The sequence below is a fragment of the Cibotium barometz genome, chromosome 25, assembly GCF_041138505.1.
Source record: "Cibotium barometz isolate CiBa-2024 chromosome 25, ASM4113850v1, whole genome shotgun sequence".
In the NCBI taxonomy this organism is placed as follows: Eukaryota; Viridiplantae; Streptophyta; class Polypodiopsida; order Cyatheales; family Cibotiaceae; genus Cibotium; species Cibotium barometz.
Window position 1 is genome coordinate 15,764,748 of NC_141070.1, and position 18,779 is coordinate 15,783,526.

The following is an 18,779-nucleotide window of genomic DNA, read 5'->3' on the forward strand; positions in this document are numbered from 1 at the left end:
CCAACCTTCAGCATTGATTCTTTGATAGGTGTACTCCACCCATATTGTAACATCAAGTCTATTACCAGCTCCATCAAAGAGAAAAATGTGTAGACAGGCTGTTTAGTCTTCTTAAAGCATCTTTGAGTTTTTGGCCCATGTTTGGGCAAATTGCCTTTGACTAGCCCAAACTCATCAATGTGCAACTATGCTTCGAAACTTTAGACCTATCTGGAACACTTCCATAGCCAACACTTGCTCAATGAATTTAACTACTCGAGCAATTACGTCAATACAAGCATTCAACAAAAGTGCCTCGACCTGATGTTCTTGCTCTCGACTCTGAAGATGCATGCATTGCCGAGACTATCAAGGCTACTTTCGATGCTCAAGCAACTAAAAAGGAAAGTAATATTAGTCATTGCACTTTATCTTTCATTAAATTTGATGGTAAGAAAGATACTCATCTTATGCTTTCATGGTTGAGTCAATTAGATCATCACAACTTCTCCTCCAAGGAGACTTTTTCAGAGAGAGAAAATTAAGCATGCTTCCAACCACATGGTTGATCACACTTCACTTTGATGGAATGTTCTCCGCAACATTCCTAACAAGCCTACTACTTGGGATGGGTTTTAACGCAAGGTGAATGCAAGCTTTTTACCACCTTAATTTGCACTCAAAGCTTGTCGTGTATGGGACACTTTGTCCATGTCTGAGAGAGAGAATATACCATAGTACACCGAGAAATTTTGGCAAACTCTCCTCTAACTTACCTAGCTCTTGTAGTGATGCCTAAACATACTATCACGCCTAGTCTTGAAGAAACCATACAAGCTGAGGTAAACAGTCGAGGGGTTGTACTTTTAGGAAGACCTACATACAACATGTGTTCAAAAATACCCTTTTCTGTGAATTTTAACTTAATAAAATGACCCCTTTTTCTTAATAAACTTACGGGTTTTTTTTCAAAATGCCATTTAAAACCCCCTTATGTAAGTAGATTTCTATAATTTTTCCTCAAAATCTTGGTTTAAAAAACCCCTCCTATGATCGCACGTAGTAGACTTACATATTTTCAAGTGAACCCCCCAAGAGTAAACATGTTTAAGCCTACATCACTTAATGATGCTATTGCTTTAGCTCATGATGCTAAAAGAAAGAAGGGTTTGAAGAAATCGTTGATTCTCGAGCTATGACAATAATCAGCAATCTTTTTCTCGTCCCTCGAATGTTCCTTATTCTTTTTATGCAAATCTTGAGAAAAGTTCTTCTTTCGAAAAGAAATAGAAGCTCTAGGTTATATTGACTCTGCTGATGGAATTAGAGTCGATATTTAAACCATCAAAACTTGGCCTATTCCAAAGAATGTGAATGAGGTTTGCTCTTTTCTAGGTCTTTACAGTTATTGACAATGGCATTATAGTTTTAAGGAGAAGCTTGTGCCACCAGCACGCTGTACTTTATGTACAATCTTTTTCTTCTTTTTTTGTCATGCTTTTATGTATGGTCTTTTTCTTCTTCTTTTAATCCACTCATACAAAATGCACAAAGAAAATGTTATCGTAGTCAAAGTGATTTGCCTTCCATCAACAAATCAATGTTAGTTAATTAAAAAATTAAAAATATATATTATATTATATAAGGGCTATTACATCATGACCATCCTTTCATCTCTCAAAAGTTACCCATATACATCTGATGATTTCAAAACCAGACAGATTGCACAGTATTCAATCTTCATTCAGCCATTTACATATTTTATCCCACATCCTATCATCAAAGATAAAAGAACATTCATCCCATCTAATATGAATTCCAACTGCTTGCTGGCTGTCAAAATTGGCGCAGTTAAAAACTCTTTCAGAGTGTGTTCTTTTCTGTTCCAGATTTTTACATCATGTCTCTGATGAAAAACAGGTAAAGGGAGAGGAGACACATACACAAGAGAAAACCCTAATGTATTAGTCAAACCCTAACCATAGAGGGAAGCCATGTCCCATCTCACACAATGCATAAAGCCATAATCCAAAAGCTACAACACACTACTTGTGTTGTGTCCACACACGGCTAACCCCAGCTACTGTCCACACACTATGACCATCTGGACGCGGTCATTTATGTCTCACACATGCTACTACCTAACACGCCAGCACATAGTGCAACTGGCACAAGCTAACATCGAGCTTGAATCTCAAGAGCCCCTCTCAAGCTCATGATGTACTGCCATAGATGAAGATGTAGATGAGCTTGGGCTATCAAAGCTCTCAACACTCCTCCTCAAGCTCATCCCATGTACTCCCAACATAGTACGGAAGTACTCAAACTTCTCCCTACTAAGTGGCTTTGTAAAGATGTCATCCACTTGCTCTTCAGTCTTCACATACTGCAAATCCACTGTATCATCCAACACTTTCTCTCTGACAAAATGATAGTGGACCTCTATATGTTTGGTTCGCGCATGAAAAACTGGATTCTTGGCCAACTGTATGCTGCTCATGTTGTCACAACAATGAATGACAACCTTGCCATCAATAGGCTCACCCAAATCAACCAAGAGACTCTTTAACCATACTCCTTCATGTGTAGCTATGGCTGCACCCATGTATTCAGTTTATGTACTAGATAAAGCAACAGTAGGTTGCTTCTTACTGCTCCAACTCACCACTGCACTTCCAAATGTAAAGGCATAACCACTAGTAGACCTCCTGTCATATGAGCTACCTGCCCAATCTGCGTCTGTGTACATCCAAGCCTTTACCATGCTCATAAAGAAGACCATAATGTGCAGTGGTCTTTACATAGCGCATAATGCGTCTCACTGTATCCAAATGAGGTTTTCTGGGGCTTTGCATAAATTGGCTTACTAGCACCACAGCATAACTGAGATCCGATCGTGTGATAGTCATGTAAATAAGACTGCCAACCATCTTTCTATACATAGATGGATCATCCAACTCTTCACCAAAATCACCCCCCCGCAGCTTCACATTCTGCTCCAAAGGTGTACTCATTGGCGTACACCCTGTCATCCCATATTTTGCCAACATATCCAATGCATATTGGCGTTGTACTAACCATGTCCCTACATGGTCTTTGATCACTTCAATCCCAAGAAAATATCTCAATTCACCCAAGTCTTTCATATCAAACTGCCCACTCAATGCCTTCTTGACATGCATAACATCTATAGCATGATCTCTTGTGACAAATCAAGTCATCCACATAGATGACAAGCAAGACAATCCCATGATCTGTTTTCTTTACATAGAATGAAGAATCTGCTAAAGAAACCTGAAATCCAAGGGAGATAAGATATCGGCTTATCTTATCACTCCAAGCACGAGGTGCTTGCTTCAAACCATATAATGCTTTCTTTAACCTTCATACATGAGTGGGGTACCTCGGGTGTACATATCCTTCTAGTTGTGCCATATAAACTTCCTCTTGTAAATCACCATTTAGAAATGCATTTTTCACATCCATTTGATGCATTTCCCAACCATTTGCTGCAGCCATAGCAATGACTGCTCTCACTATTCCCATCTTTGCAACTGGACTAAATGTTTCATCATAGTCCAAGCCTTGTGTTTGTGCATAACCCTTAGCTATCCAGCCGCGCTTTATGGCGCTCAATGGAACCATCTGATTTGCATTTCACCTTATAAACCATCAATGAATGTCACATAATACAAGCTGCCTTTAATGGATGGGTTTTGTGCAGGACCCTGCTACTCATGTTGCCTTCTTTAGGAAATGGCAACCTTGCTTGCTTTCCAAACTGGCAAGCATCACAGACATGCATATTCCCATCATACTTGAATCTAGGTAGCCCACCAACCATGCATCTTGCCTGCATGTTCTTTAACTTTTGTATGTTCACATGTCCAATCCTTTTATGCCACATTTCAATGTCTTGTACCACATTTCAGATTTTAGAGAACATAGCCAATTTCAACTCAGGAAAATCCTAGCATCCAATTTAAATAACCTGCCTTCTTTCTTGCCTTAGCCAATGACTCTACATCCATTTTTGAAATCCTTAACGAAGCAACCATGCTCGTTGAAACGAACCTGTAAACCTTGTTCAACCATTTGACCAACTGAGGCCAAAGTCTTTATAATAGAAGGCACATATAAGACATCTGACATAGACTTCGTTTCACCATTGTGCATCACCAATGGTACACTACCAACATGAGTGATAGCATGCTGGGAATCATCACCTGTCTCCACATAGCCTTCCACATCCATTGGCTTCATATTATGTTCAAACCATTCACCATGACAAGTCATATGGTTTGATGCTCCAAAGTCCATATACCAAGTGTCATCGTCACTGTCATCATGTGTCATCATAGATCCCACGACATGTTTCATGGCAAACAAGTGATTTGCACTACCATCATGACTGCTTGATGCAAAATTTCCACCATTTGCATAATTTCCACCATGTTGTGCAAAATTTCCACTATTTGCATAATTTCCACCATGTTATGTTCTACCCCCTCTCAAATCATTTTGCTTGCGGTAACAGTCACGTGCCATATGACCAAGCTTTCCACAGTAATGGCATTCCACATTTTGCATAGATGCTTGTTGGCCTTGCCAAGGTCCTCTTCCACGAGGATTATCTTTGCCTCTCTGAGGTGTATATCCACGACCACCTCTAGCACCATATGAAGGCTGAAAATTCTTTTGTGGTGACCTATCCTGCCATCCACGACCTCGTGATGTAAATCTCCCCCTACCTCTAAATCCCCTTTGTGAATAGAAAGCCTGATTCCTGCCATGATCATCATGGCTAGTAGATACATCATGAAAAGAGTCACTGAGTTTGATTTCCTCAACAAGCAAGAGTGAAACCAACTCATCAAAATCTGGTAAACCTGTACTCCAAACAGAGATAGATGTATCAAAAGACTTGTACTCCTTGCCCCAAGACCACGCAAGGCAATGTCTACCAAATCATCATCATGCATGGAGGCATTGATAGTTGCCAATGCATCTGCATACTTCTTTATCTCTTGTACATAATCATGAATACTCCTTCCTTTTCGCTTCACATTATGAATCTGTTGTCTCAACTAAGACTTACGAGCACCAGTATCTGTATCAAACAGCTTAACCAAAGTATCCCATGCATCCTTGGGATTCTTAGCATCATGTATATGTATGAGTATAGCATCCGCCGAGATACATATAGAGAAGTAATGCAAAAGTTTGTATGCTCTCTCTGACCATTGTTTATGAGCTACAACTTGTTGTTTAGGTTGTCAGGGTAGATCCGTGGCTCCGCACCTGTAATAAGATTCCAAAATCCTTTTTTTTTCAGAAAGCTTTTAATCCTATACTTCCATGCCTGATAGTTCTTTCTATCCAACTTCTCACCCACAATCTGTATTGGGTTGTCTGACATATTTTCTCAATGCAAATGCACCTTCTGCACATGTCCAATTCTATAAATGAGCCTTCCTCAGCTCAACCACACTCTAATAAGTGTCCCAGATACTCCAAAGTACTCAACCAACTTCACTATTGATGTAGAAAATCAACTCATGTCTTGATTGCACTTTCTGTCAAACGTAACATCACCCCACATATTCGTTCAGCTAAAACAGCAAAACAGGCTTGGGATATTCTAGTTGGTTTATATGCAGGTCGTAACGAGGCTTGGGATATTCTAGCTGGTTTGTATGCAGGTCGTAACGAGGCAAAAATCTCTTACCTGCGTAGAATCGAAGATTATGCAGGAAGATGATGACATGAATGTTTTTCTTGCTGAGATTAAAGATCTCAAGGAACAGTTGATTTCTGCAGGTGAGATTATTCCTGATCATTCTCTTGTGCAAATTGTTCTTGATGCTTTACCTGAGTCATATCAAACTTTTGCTTCCACGTGGAGACTTGTTACTGAGGACAGACCTGATGTTGTCAAGTATGATACTTTAGTCAACAAGCTCTTACAAGAAGTGCAGTCCAGGCAAAACAGGGCTAGGCAGCGTGCAATTGATCAGGCATTTGTTGCTGCCCAGCAGAGAAGAAGTGGTAAGGCAGCCCCTTTCACTGTTTCTTCTCCTATTAGTAGGTCTGCAACTTCTTCTCCTTCCACAGGTAGCAACAATAGGTCTGAGAAGGCTCTTGATAAAGGCAAGAAAAAAATGAGGTGCAACTATTGTAAGGCAACTGATCATGTCATTAAGAATTGCCCTAAGCTAAAGGCTAAAGAGGCAAAGAAGAAAGAGTCAAATGCAGCCACAATAGCGGATGCTTCTACAAATGCAGATCCTGCAAATGTTGTGCAGGATACAGAATGGGCGTTTAGTGTGTATTGCTAGTATGACCCATCTGTACATGATGCATGTTTGGCAGTTTCTGTTGACTCTGATGTTTGGTATTTTGACAGTGGTGCTACAAAGCACATTACCTCGCATCGTGATATGTTCACTTGTCTTGAGGCTATCCCTAATGGGAATACTGTCACATGTGCCAATAATGCTTCCTACCCAGTGAAGGGCATTGGCAAAATTATGCTTACTGCTGCAAATGGCAATGCTTTCACACTTTCAGATGCTTTGTATGTGCCAGGGATAAAGAAGAATCTATTGTCTGTCTCTGCGCTTGCTAGACTTGGACTTGTAGTCAAATTTGTGGATGACAGATGTACTGTTCATGATTTGACTTCTGGTGATACGATTATTGTATCTGGCACCTTGTTTCGTGGGCTATATAGGCTCAATTCTTATGACAAGTGTGTGGAAGATTCAGCAAATGCAGTTTTTGATGAAAAGGCAGTTTCAGATGCAGAACTATGGCATGCTTGTTTTGGTCATCTGAACTTTGCTAGTTTGCTGCGTTTGCAGAAATTTGATATGGTTGCTTCATTGCCCCCTCTTGAGGCACCATTGTGAAACATGTTTGTGAAGGCTGTATTTTGGGCAAAATGCAACGTTCTGCGTTTCCAAAGGATGGTTCTGTGCGGGCCACTCGCAAATTGCAACTTGTACATAGTGATGTATGTGGGCCTATGCAAACTCCGTCATTTGGTAAACACTTGTACTTCGTGACTCTCATTGATGATTACTCAAGGCATGCATGGGTATATCCATTGAAGGCAAAGTCTAAAGTGTTTTTGTTGCCTAACTCCTTGTCTATAGTGCACACTGATATAGTGGACAACGCACCGGTCACTGGCTACTAACACTTACCGATCCCACTGATGAACGCACCGGCCTCGACCCACTAGCACAGAGGCGAGCATAAGGGGCATCAAGTACAGCCCCGGCACCACCGGCAACAACACCGACAACAAGTGGCAACAATAGTAGAGATGAACGGCAACATCACTGGCGGGCAATGTAGCAGAGCGACTTCACCTTCCCAGAATCCCAATGTCGGTATCTCCTAAGAGTCAAAGATCAAATGGACAAGCTCTAATGAACCATGATGTTAAGAAATAAATACGGTAAATGAACCACACAAGCAAACATGCTAAATCCCATGCTCAAACTTCTTGCACCACAAACTCAAATGGCTACACATATCCAAAACAAAACACAAAGTGAAAATCATACAAGATCACTAGCGCCAAAGCTTGTTGACCAATTCCCAACATTTCATTTTGTGACGAGAGGGGGAGTACATGTCTAAAGAGTTTGATGCATTTCTGGCTAGTCATGGGATAAAACACCAATGTACAGTGCCGTATACCCCTCAGCAAAATGGTGTTGCTGAGAGGAAAAACATGTCACTTATGGAGATGGCACGATGTATGGTCAAGAGCCAAGCTTTGCCACATGCGTTTTGGCTTGAGGCTGTCATGTGTGCTGCATATGTACTCAACAGGTGTCCCACTAAGGCCTTGCAGTCTATTACTCCATACGAAGCTTGGCATGGCAGGAAGCCTTCTATTGGTCACTTGCGTGTCTTTGGTTGCTTGGCCTATGCTTTAGTGCCTGTGCAACAACGCAGAAAATTGGATGATAAGGCTGTCAAATGCATTTTTGTTGGTTACAGTGATGAGAGCAAGGGTTACAGATTGTATCATCCGCAATCAAAGCGTATCTTGATTAGTCGAGATGTTGTTTTTGTGAAAGATGCTGTGCAGCCTTTGTTATCATGTACCAAAGAGACAGGTGTAAGCTCACGGGATATATTCGATACATTGTTGCCTCTGTTTACAGCTGGGAATTCAAATATAAGTGCTAATGAGGTAAATATTCAGCCTATGCAGATTTCAAATGACATCATAGATCAGCCTATTTCTGATGCAGATGTACACGATGTAATTTATGAGGATAGGGCTGAAAATGAGCAAGCAAGAGGTATGCCTAAATGGCTGGTGCAAACCTTACGTGATAGTAAAATTGATGCACCTATGTCTAGTCGTACTCGTTCAAGTTTTCAGCATGCCTCTTATGCATCAGATTGTTATGCTTTGGCTGTGTCTAGTATGTGTGAAGAGGAAGAACCTCTTTCATTTGATGAGGCACAAAAATCAGAAAATTGGTTGGCTGCAATGCAAAGTGAATATGATGCTATAATGAAGAATGGTACATGGTCTTTGTGTGATTTGCCTATTGGTAAAAAGGCCATTGGATGTAAGTGGATTTTTAAGTTGAAACGAAAGCCAGATGGCAGTGTTGATCGCTATAAGGCTAGACTTGTTGCAAAGGGTTATGCTCAAGAAAAGGGCATTGATTTTGATGAGACCTTTGCTCCCACTTGTCGTATGACTACCATTCGTAGTATTTGTGCATTGGCATCTCATAATGGTTGGAATGTACATCAGTTGGACATAAAGACTGCGTTCTTGAATGGAGATTTGCATGAGGAGGTGTATGTATCGCAGCCTCGTGGTTTTGTTCAAAGAGGACAGGAAAACAAAGTGTGCAGGTTGAAAAAGGCTTTATATGGTTTAAAGCAAGCTCCATGAGCTTGGTATGAAAAGATACATGCATATTTGACTGCACATGGTTTTCAAAATAGTCCAACAGAAAGCACTTTGTATGCTAAACGTGTGGATGATGTACATCTAATCATTGCTCTCTATGTCGATGACATGCTGCTCACAAGACCAAATGAAGAGTCATATTGCTGATTTTAAGGCTGATTTGAATGCCTCTTTTGAGATGTCGGATTTGGGGCATTTGCATCATTATTTGGGGATACAATTGAAGCAGTGTGATGGAGGTATTGCTTTGTGTCAGACAAAGTATATTGAGACATTGTTGCAGAGATTTGGCCTTGAAGACTGCAAGCCTATTGCCACTCCAATGGAGACAGGTTTGAAGTTGAGTCTTCATGATGCTAGAGATCACTTTGATGTCACACTCTATCAGACAGCTGTTGGTTGCCTCATTTATGTATGCATTACGAGGCCGGACATTCAGTTTGCAGTCTCACAGGTGAGCAGGTTTATGCGTAGCCCAGGGTCTCAGCATTGGAAGGCAGTTAAACGCATCTTTCGCTACTTGAGTGGCACCATACATCTTGGGTTGTTTTATTCCAAGGGGGGATCGTTGCCGCCAGATTTACATGCTTTTTCGAACTCAAATTGGGCTGGTTGCTATGACACAAGAGTGTCCACAAGTGGTTTTTGTTTCATGCTCGGTAGCTCATGCATATCTTGGTTGAGCAAGAAGCAACCTACTGTGGCCACTTCTAGTTGTGAAGCTGAGTACAGGAGGGAAGCTTTCACAGCTACGGTTGAGTGTGTGTGGCTCAGACAGCTTATGGCCGACTTGGGTGTTGGACAGGAGTTTGCCACCTCTATCTACACTGACAGTCAGAGCGCATTGGCAGTTGCGAGAAACCCAGTTTTTCATGCTCGCACAAAGCACATTGAGGTGCATTATCACTATGTCAGGGAAAGACTCTCAGCAGGAGAGATCAGCTTGGTCTATGTGCCAACACATAATAACCTCGTCGATCTTTTCACAAAGACGCTTCCTCGTGAGAAGTTCGAAGCTTTCCGCAAAGCTTTGGGCTTGCTCCCCTTTGTGGACTGATCTACTTCGGGCATGGCACCTCTCTATACATGAGTGCCAGCTCTCGTTCACACCATCACTCCCAGGGAGGATTTGTTGCCATATATATAGGCAGTGATGTGTGTGAACACACTTAGGACCGTCAGGGTACTTTTTCTCTCTTTAGGAGGTTTTTTTCCCCCGGCTTGTATCCATCATTCTAGGGCTAGCTAATCTTTTGTACATTGACACAATCTTTTGTACATTGACACAATCTAATACATGGTGTGTTGTGTGCATTCTTGCTTCTTCTTCTCCAAGCTTTGTGTGCTTTCCTGCAACCCTAATTCCAACAAAATCGGTGTACTCCAAGCTTCACAGCTCCAATGGTAAGCTCCACAGCTTTTCTTCACATCTTCTTCTCCCTCTTCTCTCACTCACTCATAAACCCTAATAGAGAGCACCAGGCTCTGATACCATGATAAAAACCAGGTAGAGGGAGAGGAGACACACAAACAGGAACAAACCCTAATGTATTAGTCAAACCCTAACCATAGAGGGAAGCCATGTCCCATCTCATACAATGCATAAAGCCATAATCCAAAAGCTACAACACACTACTTGTGTTGTGTCCACACACGGCTAACCCTAGCTATACTATCCACACATTATGACCAGCTGGTCGCGGTCATTTATGTCTCACACATGCTACTACCTAACACGCCAACACATAGCGCAACTGGCACAAGCTGACATCGAGCTTGAATCTCAACAGTCTCTTCCCCACTGGATTTTCCAAAAGCCTGCAAAATAGGTGTAAAGCTGCTTCACTTTGAGATACCACCTCCTTGTTTTGGGTCCAAATTTTTAAAGTCTTTGCCTTCTCTTGCCCTTTGTGATCCTTTGATGTCTTTTCTTGCATACACCTGCATCATATTTTATGCATGTTTATAGCATTTTTTCATTGCATTAATCCCACGTCTTCTCAAAGAGTTTGTTTTCTTTCTTGCAACAATGGGAATGAATCAATATCCTCCACATGCTTAGGCCAACACTAATGTCTCAATTGAATATACTAGTGCGCCATCTTTTATTTTTTCAAAGCAACAATGACCACCTAGATAGACACGTTTACATCAATGCTATGTTGTTTTTTTGGCGTTGATGCTATATTGTTTTTTTGGCATTGATTGTTTTTAGAGCTGTATGTATTTTCACGTTCTAGTTAGATTAAACCTTGGCTTAACTAAGAGAGTAAATTAATATGTATCCGAGATTTTGAACAGTAAATAAATATTATTGATCCCAAAAAAAAAAGTTAATATATGTGTACGTTTGAATTAAGGTAAGGTATGGCTTTACTTAATTGCTTTATTTGAGATATGTATTTCAATTTTAGCCAACGGAGAAGTTAGCTTTGAAGGAGGTATAAATATGTATCTAAGGTATATATAACCTTCCTTTTTTTAAAATATATAATATATTTGAGAAATATATATATAATATTATATAAAGACTATTACATCATGACCATCCTTTCATTGTAGATTTTAGATCTTGAATTAATAGTTGTATCGTAGATAGACCTTGAATTAATAGTTATATCGTAGATTTTAGACCTTGCATACCTTGAATTAATATATGTATGGTTAAAAGGATGAATGAATAGTTGCATTGTTACGAGGAGGTTGGCCCATTTTTCCTTTGACATGGCATGACCTGCATCTTTTAATTAAAGTGGGAGATTCATTTTGCATATACATGTATGTACATGTAGATCACGGTTGTACACAATCATTTTTCATACGCATAATCATATGAAGCATTAGCATTTTACACCTTGAGTTAATAGCTCTGTAAGCAATTTAGACATTGAATTAATAGCTGTTTTTTGGGAACAATATTTCGCTTGACCTTCTCATCTTTCCTTATGTAAACCTTAGGCATATTGGGTCCTAGGTGATGGGATATTGGATATTAGATAACTATTTCGCTTGACCTTCTCTTCTTTCCTTGTGTAAACCTTTAGCATATTAGGTCCTAGGTGATGGAATATTGGATATTAGATAGCTATTTCGCTTGACCTATAGCATTAGAGATTTTATTTTTTTAAAATTTGGTAACTACTAGAAGGGAGAAACATTCTCCGTGAATTTTATTTTTTTTAAATTTGGTGACTACTAGGAGAAACATTCTCCGTGAGGACCCCTCATATCCTCTACAAAATGAAGGCAAGGTAACATTAGGGGTGTTTAGCTAGGGATCTAACGTAGTACCTCCAGGATACAAGCCACCCCTTTAACCACTAGAACAAGTACGCGATGCTAGCATTAGAGATTTTAATTGCATTTTAAATTAATTCATTTATTACCTTGGAAGTAATAGGTCTATGACTCCGCGTAGCTCAGTGGGCACTTAGATAAATACTGATTTATTTATTTATTTTGCTTTGAATGGTGAATTTTCAAACAAAACAGAAGCCTGAGTCACACGCATAGTGAACGTCGGTTAAGAAATTTCCTTTTTTCAATTTCGGCTACAATTTTTTTTTTTTTAAGCCTTGTAGAACGGTCCAGCCCCTTGCTACCTCCACGGCGGTGACGCGGTTGAGGGTGGCGTCGCTGCGGCCCAGCCCCACCCTAATAATTGCTTCCACCACCGCCGGTGGCGTGGTTGAGGGCGTTCTTGGTGGCGTCGCTGGCCTGCTGGAAGGCGCCCACCGCCTGGTCTTTCGCGGTCACGGCGGAGTCCTGCATGTAACGCGCCGCCGCCCCCGCCTTCTCCTGCGCCACCGCACTAGCGTCGGACACCTCGCTCTTGGCCTGATCCCACGCGCCCTGTCCTGCTTGTCCGGCCTCAGACGCCTTCTCCTTGGCCGCCTCGCCAGCGCTCTGGGATTGCATTGACAGACACCATCAGCGATAAGCTCCGCAGTAGCGGTATAGAATCCGATCAGCACAATCACACACTACCACCTACTCCGAAATACTTGAGCAGCTAGCTAATTAAAAGAAAAGAAATTACCACTTGTACGCACCTGCGCGGTCTTGTGCGCCTCCCCGGCCTTCTCCTGGGCCTGGTGCGCCTTCTCGGAGGTCACATCCTTGGCTTGCTCTGCCTTCGCAGAGGTGGCGTCCTTGGCCTGCTGCGCCTTGTCAGACATCGTGAGAGAGGAGGAGTTATGGGAAGTAATACTAGAAAGAAGAGATGATAGAGAACGCGCCTAGCGAATGCGAGGGAATTTGAGTTGTATGCGAGAGAAGACGTTCTTATATACACGAGGACCGATGCCTTCGGCCTTCGTGTCAAGCTACGAGCCCATGGCCTCTGCATCCGACGACACGTGCCTACGAACCCCCACTAGGAAACAGTGTTCGAAAAAAACTATTTTCCCAAAAAGTAAAAAACCTTCATCTAAAAATTGTGAAATTATTTATAAAGAAAATTTTCAAATTTTGAAGGTTTTTGTTCTACAACCCCTCAAAATATGCAGGTTTTTGTACCCTTAAATTTCAAATTTGAAGGTAATTTTAAAAATTTGCAAGTGCAAATTACACTATACCCGAGTTTTTTTCGAACACTTCTAGGAAATATATTAAGCTGAATCTCACATAGCTGCGTCATTCTTTTTTTGGAATTAATATTTATATATACCATCAAAAAAAGGAAATCTTACATCACGTCCTCAGAATAACAACCTCAAAATAAAGACACAAAGCAACCTCAAAATAAAGACACAAAGACACAAAGCAAGTCACAAATGAAGTCCCACATTTCATCTTCCCGAATAAAAGAGGACTTGTCCCATCTAATATGATAGCCCAAATCCATACCAACCTTCAACATTGATTCTGTGGTGGAAGTGTACTCGTCCAAGATCCCATCTTTTACCCATATTGTAAAATCGGGTCTATGACGAGCTCCATCAAAGAGAAAAATGTGTAAACCATCTTTGAGTTTTTGGCGGCAAATTGCATTTGACTTGCACAGACTCATCAGTTTGGCAGATGTGCTTTGAAACTTTAGACTTGAGTATCTTTTAAAACAGCATCTTGAAGGTTAGTCAAGCTCACTAACCTAGTCTTTAACCCATCTCACATCTTATATGTGTTGTCTAATTTAGAGTAACTTGTTTTGGGTATACGTATGAAGCCTAGAGCACTAAACGTTCAATTATCCAGTGTTTCAAATAATTAAACCAACATATCTATAGCCTCGAGTTTTATTTTCTATGGTTGTTTTTTTGTAATGTTCATTTTTGGTAATATAGATGCTTATCAATGTTTTTGGTAATATAGACGCTTATTAATGTTTTTTGGTAATATAGACTCTTATCAATGTTTTGGTAACATAAACGCTTATCAATGTTTTGCTCCATGCAACCCATGAGAGTGCCTACAAGATGCATACGAGATCGCCTTGGAAGGGCTTTCTATTTCTGAGCACGAGAATCGTCTCTCTCTCTCTCTCTCTCTCTCTCTCTCTCTCTCTCTCTCTCTCTCTCTCTCTCTCTCTCTCTCTCGCGTAGGAGCACATCATCCCAAGCTCCCCTGGGGGGATTATTGCTAGGTGAAAGAGGGAGATGCCTAAGGACCTTTCACAAAGATACCTTAGCAAGCATGCCCACATCAGCATGCATTAATGCCCAAGTTAGGAAGGGCCATGATACACCCACATTACCTTCAAAACTTCCTCTCTCAAGAAGGAGCAACCATGTATATACCAATGGACTTTACTTGTCACATCATTCATGAAGCACATCAAACCTTAATCATTGTCATGATTATTTCCATGCCTTTACTAGCCTTCAATTTTACCTTTTTTCTTTAATGAATGATTCTCTATTTTTCTAATTCCCTAATTTAAATAACACCCATCTTTATAAACTCAACCCATATCTTCAAGTGTATAAAAGGATATAGCATGTAGTGAATGCAAAGCAACACTCATAATAAGTAAAATCTTTTAAAACACCAAACTTTAAAGTCAAATTGCACAATAATAGAGATAGAGAAGAATAATAAATTACTATATATGATAAAAAAAAGATGGCCCACACCCATGTACTCTAGCTTCGGATTGCTAGTTTTTTAGAACTGATAAATTGAGGTTGTAGAGCTAGGGATTAAATTAACAATAATGATTGACATACTCTATAGAGAAGAGGCGGATAGTGCCTAAGATACGTAGGGCAATCATGACTAGGCCACCACGTTAGTCGATAGTCTTAGTCTTACTCAATGGCATTGTTTACGACATTGCCCTAGCCTTATAAAACCTCTAGAAATTGAACTACTTAGTCGATGCCATCATTCAGAACCTTGAACTAGCCCATATAGAACTACTAGAAATTAATATGAGAAGCAGTCACACCTCCCATGCTCATCTGAACTCATGTTGGGCCTCGCTTAAGTCCCACAAACTTTGAAGAAAGGTGTCCAAGTGTAAAGTCTAGCTACCTCATTTGCTAGCATATAGCCTATTTAATAGTATGCCAAATCTTATCTAGGCCATCTCTCTATAGTATCTATCATAGGCCATCATCCTACACAGATGCTGGCAGGCTACTCAACCATGGCTGTCTTATAGTAGCCATACAAATATGAACTAGACATTGCTTATACATTACAATATGTGGATAAAGTAAAATCCCCTAGATTCCCCCCCACAATCAATGTCCACCCAAAGGTGAACTACTTCCATCTAGTCCTTGCTAAAAGACTTTGTGAAGTTATCTACATAGTTCTTTGTTGTTAGACCATCACAACTTCTTTGTTGCTAAGAGACTTTGTGAAGTTATTTACACGGTTCTTTGTTGTTAAACCATCTCGAGTTTGTGAAGTTATCTACATAGTTCTTTGTTGTTAGACCATCTCGACTTTGTCAAGTTATTAACATAGTTCTTTATTTTTAGGCCATCTTGACTTCTATGAACACGATAAGTTAACACCCAAAGTGATACTAAATCTCAACATGTTTTGTGTAAGCATAAAACACAAGATTCTGAGAAATAACCATGCAACTCTGGTTGTCACATTTACAGCACTATAGGCTACTTTTGCACCATTTTCAGACCTTGTAGATGAATTATTATGAGGAGTAAAACATGATTCCCATGCTTTTATTTATTATGAATTCTCCTAGACGGGTTAAGATTCGAACACCTTTCTAAATCTAAATGATCGTAACCTACTTTGAACGTACATGGGTGACTCTGTATATGCGTGACAATATTGGTTGCATCGTTTTGATTATTTGGATTTTATGTGGATATTTGTGTTGATAATTTAATTAATTGATTTAGCATAGTTGTAGCTGTAGATCCTTGGGTTAGATAATGGAGGCGAACGAATAGGCTCAAGTAGATTTTGAGACGCTCGAACTTTGACATCGGCATCTTATTATTTCATCATCTCGGATGTTGTTTTATTCCATTTTGGGTGGTGTTATCCATATTATTCTATGACAGTGAAAAAATATTAACATTAGATATGAAAAAGCTCTCCTATAGACAATTGATTTTTGGTACAAGGTTATAAATAATACTTGGTCATAAGTTTACCATCAAATTTTAGAAGAAAAGCTTATACATTAAGTAAACTAAGCTATTTTTGCTTAAGATGTATTTTGAGCCCCAAAAAGCTATTTTAAGTAAATCGATTAAAAAAAGAGGAAGGTAAACAAATTCTAAGTGGTTAGTAACCAAAGTTGAAGGTAAAGGTAGAAAGCTACTTTTACAAAACCAAAAACCATCCTTCTTTCTCAAAACTGTTTTTCTAATTCAACATGATACCAAGATCAAGAGTTATGGATAGAATCAACATGTTGAGGAGGTTACTCAACTCTTGGAAGAATAATTAGCAATTGTAGGGCTCACAATCTCTCTTCCACCCTCCATTATTCTAGACACATACTTGAAATTTTCCCCTCAATGCCAAATACACTAAAAAGCTTAAGTCTTTGGTCCTACCCTTCACAATTGGCCCTTCCCAAATTTTCTATTGGTTACCCACCACTGCTGCCCAATAATTTCAAGCATTTTTAATACTTTTCCATCATTTTTTAGTTCTTAGAAACATATATATATATATATATATATATATATATATATATATATACATAATCCAAAAAATATCCCAAATTTCATATTTTTGAACTAAGAAGCCCAAAAAAATACAAAATATCCCCCAAAAAACCTAGAAAAAATCTCCAAGATTTTTCAATAATTTTGAGTTTTTTTTCAATTTTCATAAATCCACACCATGGAATCCACTCCCGATTTTATTCACCTCGACAACGTCAACACCAACACTCAAGATGATCGTGGTGGTTCCTCTAACTCGCCACTTCCATAGCCAACACTTGCTCAATGCATTTAACTACTCGGGCAATTACTTCAATACAAGCATTCAACAAAAGTGCCTCGACCTGATGTTCTTGCTCTTGACTCCGAAGATGCATACATCGCCAAGATCGCCAAGGCTACTTGTGATGCTCGAGAAACTAAAAAGAAAAGTAATATTAGTGATTTCATTAAATTTGACGGCAAGAAAGATGCTCATCGTATGCTTTCATGGTTGAGTCAATTAGATCATCACTCACAACTTCTCTAAGGAGACTTTTTCAGAGAGAGAAAATTAAATGTGCTTCTAGTAACCACATGGTTGATCTCACTTCACTTTGGTGGAATGTTCTCCACAACATGCCTGATAAGCCCACTACTTGGGATGGGTTTTAATACAAGGTGAATGCAAGCTTTTTACCACCACAATTTGCACTTAAAGCTCATCGTGCATGGGACACTTTGCCTATGTCTGAGAGAGAGACTATACCACAATACACCAAAAAAATTTTGGCAAAATCTCCTCCAAATTTGGATGCTTGAAGATATGCCTAAAGATATTATCATGTCTAGTCTTGAAGAAACCATACAGGCTAAGGTAAATACTCGGGGGGGGGGGGGGGGGGGGTGTACTTTTAGGAAGAGTGCGTTCAAAGGGTATTACAAATACCCTTTTTTGTGAATTTTAACTTAATAAAATAACCCCTTTTCCTTTATAAACTTACGGTTTTGTTTTCCAAATGCCATTTAAAACCCCTTTATGTAGGTAGATTTCTGTAAATTTTTCTCAAAATCTTAGTTTTAAAAATCCCTCCTATGATCGCACGTAGTAGACTTACATGTTTTTAAGTGAACCCCCCGAGAGTAAACATATTTAAGCCTACATCACTTGATGATGCTATTGCTTTAGATCGTGATGCTGAAAGAAAGAAGAGTTTGAACAAGCAAGGTCGCCAATCCAATTCTTCTTACCCAAATAATCGTTCTCAAGCTATAACAAGAATCGGCAATCTTTTCCTCGTCCCTCCAATGCTCCTCATTCTTTTAATGGTTCTCACGTAAATAGGAAGCCTTGGATAGGAAATAATGATGCACGCACTCCACCTATTCAAAATGTAAGGAACTCTATTGATCAAAGTCATGTAATTCATCCCAAACCTATTAGTCACAACACTAATACTGCCAAAAAGCCTCCCCCCCTACTTGCTACAAGTGTAATCAACTAGGGCACTTTACTGCTTGAAGTTGGAAGAATACCAAATTGCTAATTGCTCAACTTCACAATATCGAAAGATGATGGTTATAACTACATGACACCAAATTGGTCCCAAAACGATGATTTGTGAAAGCTCATCAACCTTCACACCCATGTTCTAGTGTGGATATATTGAAGCAAGAATGCTTACAATACGGAGTGCCACCACCCATGTAATGTTATGGATTTTGAAAATTATTGAAATATTTTTGTGGTATATTCTTATGGATATTTT

At 39.7% G+C, this 18,779-nt stretch overlaps 1 protein-coding gene across 1 annotated transcript; it reads right to left on the reverse strand.

Annotated features, from left to right (window-relative positions):
- Positions 1 to 12,071: 12,071 nt before the first annotated feature.
- LOC147624297 (uncharacterized) lies at positions 12,072 to 13,173 on the reverse strand. The gene is made up of 2 exons (XM_086819924.1): positions 12,985 to 13,173; positions 12,072 to 12,838 (listed from the first exon to the last, which is right to left on the reverse strand). The coding sequence occupies exons 1-2, from the start codon at positions 13,108 to 13,110 to the stop codon at positions 12,587 to 12,589; spliced, it is 378 nt and encodes a 125-aa protein (XP_086676050.1). The 5' UTR covers positions 13,111 to 13,173; the 3' UTR covers positions 12,072 to 12,586.
- Positions 13,174 to 18,779: the final 5,606 nt, after the last annotated feature.

Bases quoted from the DNA above. Each gene is read 5' to 3' on its own strand.
- LOC147624297 (XM_086819924.1), bottom strand. From the start codon at position 13,110: ATGTCTGACAAGGCGCAGCAGGCCAAGGACGCCACCTCTGCGAAGGCA. The intron at 12,839-12,984 runs GTGCGTACAAGT...ATGCAATCCCAG, and splicing joins AGGCGCACAAGACCGCGCAG to AGCGCTGGCGAGGCGGCCAA.